The 15,587-nt window shown below is 40.2% G+C and overlaps 1 protein-coding gene across 1 annotated transcript; it reads right to left on the reverse strand.

Moving 5' to 3' along the window:
* Positions 1 to 821: 821 nt before the first annotated feature.
* On the reverse strand, positions 822 to 15,477 carry LOC134438908 (uncharacterized). The gene is made up of 5 exons (XM_063188630.1): positions 15,239 to 15,477; positions 14,047 to 14,168; positions 12,780 to 13,011; positions 5,737 to 6,141; positions 822 to 1,189 (listed from the first exon to the last, which is right to left on the reverse strand). The coding sequence occupies exons 1-5, from the start codon at positions 15,246 to 15,248 to the stop codon at positions 897 to 899; spliced, it is 1,062 nt and encodes a 353-aa protein (XP_063044700.1). The 5' UTR covers positions 15,249 to 15,477; the 3' UTR covers positions 822 to 896.
* Between the last annotated feature and the right edge of the window lie 110 nt (positions 15,478 to 15,587).

Raw genomic sequence — 15,587 nt, forward strand, 5'->3', positions numbered from 1 at the left:
AGGTTCACTGAGGAACAGACTAGTCACAAATAGGTTCCTGGGAAGAACCCTAGTTTTTTAAGGTTCTTAGCGGATCCTCCACAGCGGTCAACTTAAAAGCACCCCTAAGAATTAATGTTCCTTTGTATTGACAATATGCAGCAGAATGGAGCATTAACTCTTTATTTTGACGTGTGTTACAGATTTTAGTATAAAAACATCACCTCTTGTCACTTGAGGAAAGAGACCTGGGGAGGGCTGGACAGTGTGGTGCAATCTGTGTGTCGTCCCTCCTTTCTGTATCAGATTGGGGTTGAGTAGCACTGATCCCAGCTTCATTGTAGGCCCAGGAAGACAACTAGGAAGTGGTCAGGTGTCAGGAGGACACACAACAACCTAATTTTCAAAATATATTAGGGGAGAGAAACCCCCAAACACCCAACAACTATAGGGTCCTTACATCTTTGCTTAACTCCTGAATCTTTTCCAAAGCAACAGCCATGGAGGCCCTTTCTTGTCATCTGGTACATTAGCAGTACATTTCATTAAGCTGACTTATTTCATTTTATTCAAAACCAAATTATTTACAGGGTATTGGTTACAATCCCTGGAGCAGTATGGGGTTAGGTGCCTTGCTCAAGGGCACGCCACCCATGAGGTGCGGTAGGGAATGGAAGGGTGGGATTCAAACCTTCAACGTTTTGATGTAAAGCTCATGTCCTTTACCATTACACTGTGGCTGCCCTATGTAAGGTGTTGTAATCATCATCATCTGCACCTGGGTAGGCTATTGCTATAGAGACCAAACAAAAACAAGAACCAAATGCTATGAACCAAAAACAGAATTTTCAGTGTTTTTTATTTTTTTTAAAAGACAATAAAACAGTCACACACAATGTCCACCTACTGAATAATTATTACCAAACACCTCTCTGATTCAAAGACTGTTTGAGTCTTTCAACCTTTTCCCTCTCGCTGTGAAGTTTTTCACGCTCCACTCGAATCTCTTCTTTTTCTCTCTGTAGCGTCTTGGCCTCTTCCTGAAGCGCTCGTCTTTCTGAGTCCAGTGCCTCCTTTTCTGCTTGGAGTTCACGGGTCTTTTCCTGGAGAACTTTCTGCTGTTCCAAACATCGTCCTTCCTCAGCCTGGACGAGTCTTAGGGCATCTCTTAGTTCACGTTCACGATGCTGTACACGATGTGTAGTCCTTCCTACAGCAGCAGTGAAAACCATAAAATAGAATTAGTGAATAATAAATATAGGTTGCAGCTGGCTATACAATACTATAGGGCCATTCCATGTCAATGCACAGGCCCTCCCCGAGGTGACCCTCTTCGATTTTTCAAATACAGGTACCTTTTGATGCAAACTGAGAGAATACCTTTCAGCATCCTACCTCTAACAGCTTTGGAAAAGAGGACATGCAAAGTTTGATCAACTTTTTAACTTGTTAAAAGCAGCGACACGTTTATTTAAAAAAAGATCAAGAAAATCTTACTCATCTAATCTCAATGTCCTGTGAGGGCAGATTATTTCCACTAAGTCAAAGAAACCATCCGACGAATCAGGCTGATGCTGTCCGACTGCTATTGCACCCAATCAGGGCTCTAAATGAACACCAGCCAAATGCTGGTGAAATTTCAGTTTGGCTGGTAGAGAAGAAAGCTTACTAGCGACTTTCACTGATGGCAAGTGTATGTTTGGCTAGTGCGATTAACATCTACTAGCCAAATGTATAGCCCTGCACCCGATCATAACCTTACAGGCAGATGGGGGACCACGTTCCGAGTCACGCCCATGTCTTTTCTCAGGCCTAGCTCTCGCTCAAAGGTGTATATTTGGTTTGGAATGTGGTGGGGACATTAATATGACTGATTGTCCAGGTCACACATATACGCACAGTCTCTCGCTCTCTCTCTCCCTCTAGTAGCCCATTGACGCCTGATGTTGCGTTGCGCAACATCGGCCCTAGCGCCTGGAGCTGCATTACGCAACATTCAGGCTCATGACATTTGAGACAACTTTATTAAAAATCTGTTTGTTTGAGATGAATGAACACATTCTAATGAAAGATGAGGGTCTCTGCGTTTAAATGCAACTAGGTGCATATTTTTATGTGCTTCAGAAGCTAAGATATTTAGGTTTTTATAGGCTGAGGGCAGCTTTTATTAAAAAAAGGGCTCAGGCATTCAGCACCCTTTTTTGTAGGTGCCTTATTCGTCAATTGGTTTAAGTACAAATCACGGACGGCTCAATTTGCATTACTAGATCTGTAGCCGCCTCAAAGCACAACGGTTTGTGCAGATAAAGGCATAATACCATTACAAAGCAGCAAACAGGTGAAACAGATGACATTTGAAGCTGCCGGTATCTCTGTAGTCCCACAAACACCAAGGTGTAAATATGCTGTTATACATAAACACCGTCTTTCCAATCTAGTCAATGCTCATGTAACCCCTTTAGAAATAAGGCTACCAAAAACAGCAACCCAGCCCAGGTACTGCCATATGAGGGCGCTCCAACACTGCCCACTGCCCTGAGAGTAGTGGTCAGTCTGACCCTTCCGTTTCCTTTCTCTTCAACTCAATCTTGTTCCTGCTGGACACGAGTTTGTGAGCTCCTTACTTTCTTCCCTCTTAAACTGATTACTTTTCCTAAAAAATAGTGATATGTTACCCTACTAAGTGAATCCAACCACGTCAACAAGTTGTATCATACGAGTTATATGTGATTAGATTCTCTGACTGGTTTTTTGTTTGGATGAAGAAACAGATGATTCCAAGATGGCGAGCCGAGCCCAGCGAGGACTGACGGTCACCAGCAGACAATGTGGCCAGCTGTTTGACTGCCTCCAGGAAACCACTTGAATCAACAGCCAGATAGAGAAACTCTTACAGACTGACCTCTTTTGACTCAACTTGTGGTTTGGAATTGATACATTGGGTCTTGCAAAGGGACAAAGGTTTTGGGGACACTTTTTGGACATTTTTGGGAATTAAAGAGGACTGAATCTAACTGAACTAAGAAAAATAAGGACTCTGGTATATTTTTTGAAGGGAAAAGGTCTGACCACTTTTAATTATTTTAATTCTTACTTTTATTTTGAAGAGCTCTGCTTTTATTTTGTTTGTTTTTGATTTGTGACTCAGTCACATCATTCCAAAGGTAAGCACTGTGCCTAAGTGCACAGCAGGTGTATAGACAATAAATCGGTCAACTGTTTCACTTTTAAAAACTGTCTCCTGATTAATTATTTTCAGTTGTGTGATAATTTTAAGCCTACTGCCTAGGTAGATATTTAGTGCCTTTTCCTACAGGTCCTCTACACAAGCGCTACACTCACAAGCAGAATTGCATTAAGATGATGTCATTATAGAAAGCATGGTTCTTATTTTTTTGTCATGGAGAAAAGTGATAAGTCATGAACTCCACATACTTCCAACATACATAATTTTCACTCATTTGGGTACTTTGAAGGAGTCATTTCACGTGAAATCAGACACTTTGGGACCCGACCGACACGGATTTCAATCATACATCATATGAATTATCATAAATTGAAAAATTAAAAATTGAATATCAAAAAAAACTTGTATTTTAAAATGGCTAGTTCCTTGTCTAAACATAGCCTGCAATGTCATGAACAACACCTGAAATGCTGGTGTTTGGTTCTTTATTCATTTCAGAGACAATGGGACTCAAAAATATGGCATCATACAAATCACCTAGTAATAATATGGTGATACCATAGTAATATCACATGACAGCATGTCTATCGGAATATGTGAAGGATGGAGATGGTCCATGAGGATGCAGGAAGTTCAGTTTCACCTCTCCAGTGCTCGGCATACATTCCTCAACACATGCTAGCCACTAGCAGCCATCATATACAGCTACATCATACCCTCTGATGCTTGAACATTTAAAAAAAATCCTTTACTGAGCTTATTCTTTGAACCCTGCTTTCTCCGAATGCTTAAAATGGTCTAGTTTCCACTGTGTCCATTGACAATGGGCAGAAGCCGTGTAGCTTTTGAGTACCTGGAATAGGGACTGACGAGGGTGCAGGGCTCACCGGGAAAATGCCTGTTATGCCAGATGGCCAGTCCAGCCCTGTCCCTGACACTACTCTATTACTACTTCATTACAACTCATTTCAACCTTTATGTCCCATTATCTCTGAAATGAATTAAGAACCAAACACCCCATTTTCAGGTGTTATGATCTTACATGCTATGTTTAGACAAGAAACCAGCCATTTTAAAATTTAAGTTTTTTTGATATTCAATTTTAAAATTTTCTATGCATCATAATTCATATTCTGAAGGTTGTTGTATTCCATGCTGTGTGTGTAAGTTGTAGTGCCAGACAAGAGCTTTCAAACAATCCTTCAGACATCCTTTTGTGACTTACACTGACTGATATAATCAAGGCCGAATACATAGTGTCCTACCCTCACATGTAAACCTTTGCTAGTCTGTTTCTCCCTTAATATTGGTGTCAGATTCACACAACTGCAGTTCTGGGGTGCTACCTTGCTACTAAACAGGCACAGCAAGTATGATTGAAATCCGTGTCGGTCGGGTCCCAAAGTGTCTGATTTCACGTGAAATGACCCAGGAGCCCATGATGCGTCCCAAATCATGACCCCTCTTTGCTGATGGCATAACCTTAGAAGATGGTGGTGATTCACCAACCATCCACCTGGAGCATCCAGGGTTGCAAGGGCACCAAACAGTGAACAATACTGTTTGAAAAGTTGTATGGATGCATTTCTTGGCCCACTCGGGTAATTTCTGCTTGTGAGCATTGGTTAGGAATGCATAGAGGGAATGCATAATTGCATAGCTACACCTTGCAGTTTGTGGGACTCCAGAGCTACCACTTGCTTCAAATGTCACCCGTTTCACCCCCTTTCTGCTTTGCAATGGTATTTTATGGTACTTTTGCCTTTATCTGCACAAACCTGTGTGTGCTCTCAATAGGCTGAAAATCCAGTAATGTAACTTGAACTGTAAGATCACTGAAATTGCTTTTAATTTAATTAATTAAGACATGTTAATGCTTTTAATTTAAAGAATAACCATTTTGAATTCTTTTAACACTACAAACTCTGTTAACGTAATAATTTGGAACAGTTGGAGCACACTAAATGTACTCTAATGGTTGATGACTTGAAAATGATGATGAATGTCTGTCATTTATGTTGATTATTTAGGGGAAATGGTGGAAAATGTAATAAGCATAATAATTTGGAACTCAATGTATAAGTATATAGCCTACTCCTTACTCATAACCCCCTCCTCCCTACCATATACATAGTCCATGTTGCATAACGCTTCCCAAAGTACGATCCAAGTTTGTTTATTTCTTCAGGGGTGACTTAGATGAACCTGCTGTTGTCTACTTTGCAGTAACGTTTTGATTAGAAAAAAACATGTTTTTCTTCACTCCCATTGGAAACTAACATGGTGGTTTCCGAACACTCTGATTTTCATTAACATCACAAAAACATGGCATTTTAATAGGGGTGTGTAGACCTTTTTATAGCCAATGTAAGGTGCAGAGAGCGGCACAGGCACAATTCTATGTTGACCTGACCTGTGTGGTTGAAGATGAAGATTGTCCAGATCCCAGGAAAAGATGCAGGACAAAGGCTGAAGGTAGTTTTGGGAGGACACTTGAAATCCCTTTTGAGGTTAATAATAAACTACTTCGAAAAACTACTGACCTCTGTGGTTGCTCTGATCATGCATACCTGTCATCTGCATGTGGCCTTTCTTGTTAGCCTGCAACGTGGTGTGGGTTTCCAGCTTGGCCAAATGAGCTGGATGCTCTCTCCTTAGATGACGATACAGGTTACCAGTGCTGCTGAAATGCTGCAATCTCTTCCTACACAGTAGACACATGGCCATCCGCTGGTCCAGTTTTCTAAAGAGTGCCCAGACTGGGCTTTTCTTCGGCTTTTCTCCGGTTTTAGATGTGTCCGCCACTGCTAGGTCAGAGCTCGCATCGTCGCCGCCATTCTCTCCGCCGCTTGTGGGCTGCTCTTCAGCTGGGGTGTGTGGAGCATCGCCTTCTTCGTCACCGAGACGGCATTTTATGTCCTCTAAAAACTTCTCCATAGACTCTTGTGCCTCTTTATCTCCTTGCACTTCTGATTCTGTGAGGACAAAGGAAAAAAAAAGGATTCCAAGTTTAACAGAACAATCACCTCAAATACACAAAACCAGTATTAAAATGTGAATTAAAGAGTAACAGTTGCCTCATTGGGTTCTTTCTAGTACCAAGAGTGTAGTGGAAAGTGCGCACATCCAGCAAAAAAGCATCAGCAGGTGCCAAATCAAAAAACTGTCACATGTTCTTTCTAGTACCCTAACTGCCACCCTCCCTTTCTCCCTTGCCTGCTTGTGGCCTCGTGATGATGTCACTGACAACACAAATGTATTTAATAACTCGCAAAAGCGCAATTATAATGTCATTTTTTCATTTGCTATCAGATGGTGAATGAATAATAGTACCCCAAAAGTTGTTGTGGCTTGGCTGACAGCAGGAAAACATAACTGTTTTCGCCACCGAGGAGGGGCGCCAGTCAGTGAAACAGGTCGAGGAAGGGGGTCTTCATATTGGAAAGAACCTACACAGAGTCACTTCATACGTGTCTGATGATGTGTGATTTGATTTCATACTTCTACAAACCCCAACTCCATAGAAGTTGGGACGCAAGGTTAATTGTGAATAATAACAAAATACTGCCATTTTCAAAAAGTCTGGTTCTGACATTAGTTGGAGAACGGTACAAAGAAAACATATCAGCCATCAAAACTGACCAAAATTATTGTTTTGGGGGATATTCATGAATATGTAAATCCAACGCGTCTCAAAAGAGTTGGGACGGGGACAATAAAAGGCAGCAAATGTCAAGGAAGACTAAAAACAAAACAAAGGACAACACTTAACCGTTGATGGCATTAACCTTTGAGATGATTTTATATAAAAGCAGTGTTGATTACTATCTTGGAAATGATTTCAACAGCTTAAAATGGTAGGTGTATTCCTTGTCATGTTTTGCAATGTTTTCCTTTCTGTAGTGCTTACAGTGTGACAGATCTTGACCAAAAGCCAGCCATTTTATGTCCTGCTGGTCCTTATGTTGGAGTTAAACTGTTAAAACATAGTAGAGAATGCAATTTGTCCTTACTATGTGGCAGTAATCGAAGATCTTCCTTCAAAATATAATGCACGAGTGGCTTTTCATGCTGTTTAAAACCCATTTATTTCATTCAGTACTGTATTCAATTCTACAGGTGAGTTAGAACAGCTTAACCAATGTACTACTGCACCCCCATGCCATCATGGAGGCTGACTTTTGAAGTTAGCACTAACACAAGTTGCATGGTCAATTTTCACTGTAGCACAGGATGTGCAAGACTCTATTATTTTATTTTTATGCTGACTTCTGTAAGCAAAAGACAGTTTCCCATGTCTTCTGGGTCTAATTCAAGTGACCTCAGGTGGATAGGGGAATGTTAAACACCTCTATTATTTGCACACATGAAGCTTAGTCCTTAATATGGTCAAGTTTTCACTAGCTGTAATTCTTGGAGTGCTAGAGGCAGACTACAGCCAATATATATTTCATGATGTCACGAACCTATACAATGATTTTAATGACAAAAATATGTCTTATATACACTCAATCGCCGTAAATCAAGGGAATTCAAAACTTTATGTAATAACTATGGTAAGTGTTCCCTCTGCATTTTTAATGAGTGACTCAGCCTCTCTGTGATTGTCTTATACCTGGACACTCAAATTGTTCATCAGTACAATTCATTTTGAAAAGTTCTTACTTGTTGTTTTATCTTATTTGGATGTTTATAAAATTTCACTGATCCCCGTAACAAATTATTTGAGACGTGCTGCAGTTATCAAATTAGAAATGAGTACATGTCCCCTAAAACAATATTTTTTCTCGGTTTTAACACTTGATATGTTGTCTTTTCACTATTCTCCATCTAAGGAATGTATTGAATGTTTTGAAAATGATGGCCTTTTATTCTCAGTTTACCAAACGTCCCAACTTCATCGGAGTTGGGGTTTGTATCTTACAGGTAGTGTAGTTTAGTAAGCTTATTTCCAGATGCACTGTGTAAGACTGTGAACGCATTTGACACTGTGGACCATTCAAATCTTTTATCTAAATTGCAATGTATGGGTTTCGGCCAGGCATCATTACAGTGGTTTAAATCATACCTATCAGATAGACATCAAATTTGTGATTATGATGGCTCTGTATAGTTAAAAGATCAGCTAGGTAAGGGGTGCCAGACCATGTAGGGCTTTAAAAACAAATAAAAGAATCTTAAGATTTATCCTGTATCGTACCGGGAGCCAGAGGAGGGCAGCAAGTACAGGTGTAATATGCTCACGCCTCCTTGTCTTGGTCAGAAGACGTGCTGCTGCATTTTGCAGAAGTTGTAGCCGGTTTAGAGAGGCGGAACTTATGCCGGCTTATAGGGCAGTGCAGTAGTCTAGGCGGGAGGTGACAAAGGCATGGATGACATTTTCAAAAATTTTAAAAGATAAAAAAGGTTTAGCCTTGGATAAAAACCTTAGTTGATATAAACTGTATTTTACAAACTGTTAATTTGTTTCTGCATTATAAAAAATGGATCTAGGGTCACACCAAGGTTTTTTGCTTTGTAGAAACATCTCTCAGATTCAACACACCCTCACTCATGAGTTGAATAATGCAAGACAGTGGCTGCTAGACAATAGACTGTCTTTGCATGTGGGGAAATCTGAATGCATTTTATTTGGTACCAAACATAAGATAAAAAAGGCACCCGAGTTAAAAGTCACATGTAACGGTAACGAAATAAACAAAATCAACAGTTACATATCTAGGTTTAACACTGGACCAGACTTTGACCGGTCATTCAGTTGCGGAGAAGCTATTAAATAAAAATGCTTCTAAATTGAAATTTTTGTACCGTAATACAAGGCCATTGGATTTTAGAGTAAAAAAAAACTTCTTGCGTCAGCGCTTGTGTAGTGCCATTTTGACTATGCCTGTTCAGTATGGTACAGTGGCCTGACAGTGAAAATTAAAAATAAAATGCAGGTTATGCAGAACAACATGATTAGGCAAACCGTCTAGGCATCATGTCACTTCTAATGATTTTAAGAAAGTGGACTATCCGCCTATGAAAATAAAGGGTTGCACATCTAGAACTGAATCATATGTTTAACATTATTAATGGGATAGCCCCTAAGTATTTGGGATCCCAAATTGTAATGGTGCATACTCAACATGTCCATGAAACAAGAGCAAGTGTTCGCTCCTGTAAGTAGGGCTGGGCAATATGACGATATATATGTTTATCGTGATATAAAAGTGTATATCGTGACCTTTCTCCTATATCGTTTATATCGTGATAGTAATTTTATCAATTAGATACAATTGAATATCATTTAATTACAAGTACAATTACAAGGCCCACAGGAGGGACAGAGCATCATTACTATCATTACCACACCTAAAAACACTGAAAACAGAGTGACTTTTGTTTCTGATTACTCCACCGCATCAAACCAGATCAAGCGGCTCATCAGAAAACACTGAGAAGTCGAAAGGGCTCTGCATACTTCACGTGCGCACTTTGGCGCACTTGGCGCGAGAACCATTAAAATGTGGCAGACCATTCATAGTCAAAAGCGCCATTAACAGGCTTTCGCTTGCATTTTCGGAAGTGTGCCCTCTGCTGTTCATGAGAGAAACGGCAGTATCTTTCGCAACTCGCAGCGTGTGTTCTACAGATGTATAAAAATAGAAAGCCAAACACGGCTGCTGTAGGGCTACTGAACATCTGACTTATGACTTACCATATTGAAACATAGATTTTTGTTGTAGCCTACATTGTCAGATCATTCCAAGACCATGTGATAGCATTGTTCTGGCTGCAGAATTTATAAATAGATCGCCAAACACAACGTGCTTCTGAACAAAGTAACCAATTGTTTCACTGAACAACATTTAAGGGAGAAGATAAAATAACTCTCAATGACATTTTATTATCGTCAAAATGATGCAGGGTCCATTCTGTAGTAGCCTGCAGTAGCTGTAGCCTCTCTTCGCAACCCCTGCTTTGTCTGCCTACCTGCATGGTCGCTGGTGGCGCACGCCAAGTTACAAAAAATGTGGGGTGCACGACCTCGCGCCGCGCCAGCTTGCTGAGGGGCGTGTGACGTCATTTTGAGCGCGCGCCATCGTCGCGAGTGAGGTATGAAGGAGGTTAGCGCCAGTAACGCCAAGTATGAATCCGCCTTTAAAATGTGACCCTAGTCTACACCACCTGTCATCACTGCCACCTCGGTTCTGTTTTAAAAGAGGGAGAAATATCAAAGACATGGTGGTTAGTTCCACCTATATGGAGACCCCCAAAAAGACTTGGCTGGCCAAAGGGATACATGGAAACTATAGATGTGGGAAATGTGCTCATTGTTCACATACATTTGACACAAAAACATTCGGTCATCCCCACTCTGGGAAGAAATACCCCATAAAAGAATTCATCAATTGCCTCTCGACACATGTGGTATGCATGTTAAAATGCCCATGTGGATTGATGTACATTGGCCAAACAAAGCGCAATTTAAAACTAAGAATTGCTGAACACAAAGGGGCAATACGAAACGGAAACATGGATTATGCTATAGCTAGGCACTATAAAGAAAAAAAATCATGGATCAGCCGCTTCCCTGAAATTCATAGGTATAGAACGCATACAACAAAAACTAACAGGGGGCAATGTAATTAAGCAACTTTTGCAGAGAGAGACCTACTTGATACACGAACTGAACACAGTAGAACCCCATGGTTTGAATGAATTACAGGACCTCAGTGTATTCTTGTAACATGCATGCACTGCTGAATTGCACACTGTAAATGTCCTTTTTTTTTAAAATGGATGGGCCTATGCGACATTAAGATTGTCACTTTTATTGTTGACTATTGTTGACTAATGAACCTGCTTCAGGAGTCGGATATGTCATGTAAAAAGGAAGATGTCGGACTGGATGAGAGACCTACTACAATATGGACATTAATATTTTTTGAGAAAGGATTTTGATTATACTGTGATTTTTTGCACATTGGGATTAGCACTTTTGCACTTTGATATCATGTGTTTTTATTTACTAATGGCCTGAACCTGCATCTGAGGAGTGATATGCATTGTATGAACTCTATGTGGATATGAATATAGATACAGGGATGTGAGCATATTTATCTGGTAAAATGCATGACAATTGTATAGTAATTTAAATGGTAGGATGTGATAATATACATACCTAAACTAGGATTGAGTGTTTTCTAGCACTTAAATGGGTGGAGTGGTTGAATGTGGGTGAGGTCATGTAACCAGGTAATCACCCTTATCACCTTTGGATGACATGTGTAATGTCAGAGTGAACCTGATGAAGCAATAGCGAAATGCGTTGTTCACCAAATAAACTACCAACAAAGATACCAGTGTGCGGTGATTCATCCTTCATTTACTTGGATTACTCTTACTGCACATCACCAGCACCTGGACAGTGGTTGTGCACAGGGACGTTACTTTGAGTATCATTTAATTACATTTCATGTTGTCACAATAAACACTATAAGTTAATGTAACTGTACGAATGAGAATAAAAAGATCCATTTTAAAGAAAGGTTGTTTTGCAACATGAAAAAATAAACAGCAAATTAAGAGAATAACTGAAAACTTGTAATGTAATTGTGCTATATCGTGATATATATCGTTATCGTGATATAAAGTAATCCATATCGTGAAGTGATATTGTTTTTTTTCCATATCGCCCAGCCCTACCTGTAAGGTACCAGCTTCAAAGAGCACAGCTCGCTGCTCTTTCTTTTATACCGGGATTATGCTATGGAATAGCCTTCCACTAAATATTAAAATGGCAGAAACAAAAATATGTTTTAAACAAAGGGTTAGAGTATTTTTGTGGAATAAAGTGGAGAACTAGGTGACTTAAGAATGTGATGGTATATGTGTATATGTGATATCCGTTACATGTTTTTGTTATGTCTTGTCCTCTTCCATCAGGGACCATGTTGGAAATAAGTGTTTCTACCCTTTACATGTTATCCCTTGGATACCCTGTCATCCTATATCCATAAACAAACCAAACGAAACCAAAGACCAGAGCCAGATCATTGAAACTGTGCTGCCTATTGCCAAGTTTGATCTTTTCATTAATAAATAATCAACCAATATTTACTAGTATGACCAAAGGACATTACGTTTTGCAGCTGAAAATGCCTTTTTCTGGAAATTCAAAATGGAAGACCATGGAGAAGATCCCCCTTTTTATGTATGAAAAATGCAATTTTCCCAGTCATAATGATTATTTAGAATTTCATGGTGGTGGTAAGTATTCATAAAAAATGTAACATTTGTGAATGGGCTGTATGAATTCTGGAAATAAACACACAAAAATATTACACAGAGCAGCATAAAATCTGTAAATAAACTACATTAAAATGAAGTCTTAAGGTTTTCTTTTGTTAAGAAGTTACACGCCATTCAAACACGTCAGGTAAAGGACACAACTTGTAACATGTCTGTAACAAAAGAACAAATTAAGACTCGATTTAACAGTTAATTAGACATAATGAACCTAATACAAGAATATCTACTGTACATTTAAAATGGACACTGGGCCACGCTAGAGCAATAACTGGACTTGTACAAATGAATGAATTCAAGATGCATTTACATCACTTACCGAATTCTTTCCCAGCATTGATTTGTAGTTCACGAAACTCAGCAGCATGCTTATTCTTTAAATGTCGATGTAGGTTGCTGGTGCTGCTGAAATATTGGATCTGATTTTGGCACAGGGAACATGTGGCCATCCGGTCGTCGGCCTTCTTGAAGAAGGACCACACTAAACTCCGCTCTCTGGAAGAGGGCATTGCTGTGGTGGTGGTCTCTTCAGCATCAGCGGACTGGTATTTCTGATTACCAGACATAGAAAAAGTAGAAAAGAAGAAAAAGTAGAAATGTAGAAAAATGTAATAAGTAAAAGCATCATTCATTAGTTTAAATCCTTCTCAAGGAAAAGCACAGGGAGCCATTGCAGGTTTCCACGCAGGATACAACCCTGCAATCAGGAGCAATTATCTTGCTCAAGGACACATCGACGGAGGCCAGACAGAGCTGAGCTCGAACCTGCACCTTTCTGGTTGCAGAATAAGCTCCTCTAACAACTGACCCACCTGTGCCCAAAGTTATGAAGCTGGTGGTTACATTTACCTCTTTTGGGTAGAAGATGGACGTTGTCCAAAAGACATTTGTGAGTCCCAGAAGTAGTTTCCCATTAATGAAAAGGAATAACACAACTACATGGGTGTGCTTATCAGTGTCTTTTGAGAGCAATAATAAATAAACTAATGTTGCTACCCCTCAGCTAAACCGTGAAAAACTGAGAAGTGCACTGATTATCTCGCATGCCACAAGGACAACATGACTTCATACAATCAAGGCATTTTTTTATGGATGATCAAAAGAGTGTTGTCAGGGGTTTAAAAACAACATGTACCAGGAGATGTATATTGGGCAGTCAGAATTGTAGCCCAAAGGTTGCCGGTTCGACTCCCAACCCGCTTTATTCCCCCTGGGGCAACAAAGGTATATTCATAGGTTGGTGGCAGGAGTAATTAACCAATGCTCTCCCCGCATCATCATCCATAACTGAGTTACCCCGAGCATGGAACCGTTTGGTCACACTGCTCCATTGGGGCGCCGTTTGGAGCTGCCCCCCTGCACGGGTGAGGCATAAAAGCAATTTTGTTGTGTGCAGTGAACACTGTGTGCTGTGGGGTGCTGTGCCAGAATGAAAATGGGAGCTTTCCATGTGGGCCTTCAAATATCACAAGTCTTGCTGGTGCAGTCCACAAGTTTCTCACACAAGCATGTTGATGGCAACATCATACTTATTTTGTGCCTCAGTTACAGTAACTTGAGTGAATGTTATTATTTTCTTTCCACACCTGCTGATCACCATCGACAGCAGCAGCAGCAGACAAAATCCCGCTGATCGCATTGTGAACCTCTACGTCATCCACGCGCCTCTCAAGAACCGTCTCAACAGTGTCTTCCAGCATCTCAGCTCCTACATAGGGAAAAAACAACAAAGAAAATAAACATATTTTAAAAACACAGGGATGTCAGTGTATTAAGAGATTAATAAGAAATAATACATCTCTGAGTTTAACATCACATTTATATAAGTAATAATTGGTATCCTTAGATCACACCTCTTGTCATTACACAAATGGGTCATTTTACATGAAATCTGACACTTGAGGCAAGTGAGTTTAATTAAACTCAGTGTGCCTTTATCGTGGCAAGGCAGGATCCCAGGACGGCATTTGCACGAATCTGACACCAATACGAAGGGACAGACAGTCTAAGACCGTCTTAATTAACACATTTGAGTACCAAGTTGGTAGTAAAACTCTGTTTACGTCCACTCTCTAATCTTGTGCCCAGCATCTCTGTGCAATGATATGAGGAAATAATGGGGTAATAATTGAGGAAATTTACAGTATGTGCTTTCTCAGGTAGAGAGCACTATTTAGATTTGGACAATTTGAACAGAAATGGAACTTATGATGTTGAGCATCTCATCGACCCTCTCGGGGTCAATGACCCCACAAATGTTTGGTATTCCCATATAGATTAGCCAATCCTAACAAAATTCATTCACAATGTGTACAACATATGTATTGACAAACTGATGGAAGGAAAAGTTTTTCCGATGAAAATTACAGAAATGGCACGCACACATATGACGCAAATTTCGGTTGCTCTATGCAAAACAATGATCAAGATTGCTATGTTAGAGTCCAAGACTAGACCACGATCAAAGCAACGGAACAAAAGCGTTGGGAGGGACTATGTCTAGAGACCAAGATTGTTTTTGGGTACCACACTGACTGTACACTCACACAAGCACGGGGGGATTTGACGCCATGCCATCTACTGCCTCAGCCTAATTTAATTTTACTACGGAGTTTTCACGGAGTCAAACGACCCGGTTAATATTCCCGCAATCTTATACTGAGTTTCAGAGAAACCAGACTTTTCGCTTTTGCAAGGAAGGAGGTGTGAGTGTGTGTTGTGCTGTTTTAGTGTCCTCTCAGAAGAGCCACCGGTGATAAAGTGCAGAGGGAAACTTACCCTCCATCATGTCGCCTCGAGACCACAAAACACGTCGTTCTTGTTGGCGATTAGTTTGATAGATTTTTTTACCTTGTTCAGAGAGTTAACATGTACCCATGAGTTAGAAAGGTTTTATAAAATTAAAAAGGCATACATTTCAATCGAAGTTAACGTGCGTTTAATATACGAGCACCGAGAAGCTAGCAACAACAAGAGGTTCAAACCGGATGTGGAACCGGATGTTTCCACAAACTTCTTCTTCAGGGCGATACCGCCACCTATTGGTTTATGGGAAAATCTGCCTTGATTCGGGCATAGAACTAGCATTGGTCCAGCGTCTCAGCACTGTGTTCAAGTTCGTGTACTG

This window comes from Engraulis encrasicolus, chromosome 22 (assembly GCF_034702125.1).
Source record: "Engraulis encrasicolus isolate BLACKSEA-1 chromosome 22, IST_EnEncr_1.0, whole genome shotgun sequence".
NCBI lineage: Eukaryota > Metazoa > Chordata > Actinopteri > Clupeiformes > Engraulidae > Engraulis > Engraulis encrasicolus.

What these genes read in the sequence shown, in the direction of transcription:
- LOC134438908 (XM_063188630.1), bottom strand. An exon ending in CTGTCGATGGTGATCAGCAG is followed by an intron (nt 13,012 to 14,046) that starts GTGTGGAAAGAA and finishes TCTGGTAATCAG; the next exon opens with AAATACCAGTCCGCTGATGC. An exon ending in CAATGCTGGGAAAGAATTCG is followed by an intron (nt 6,142 to 12,779) that starts GTAAGTGATGTA and finishes TTGTCCTCACAG; the next exon opens with AATCAGAAGTGCAAGGAGAT.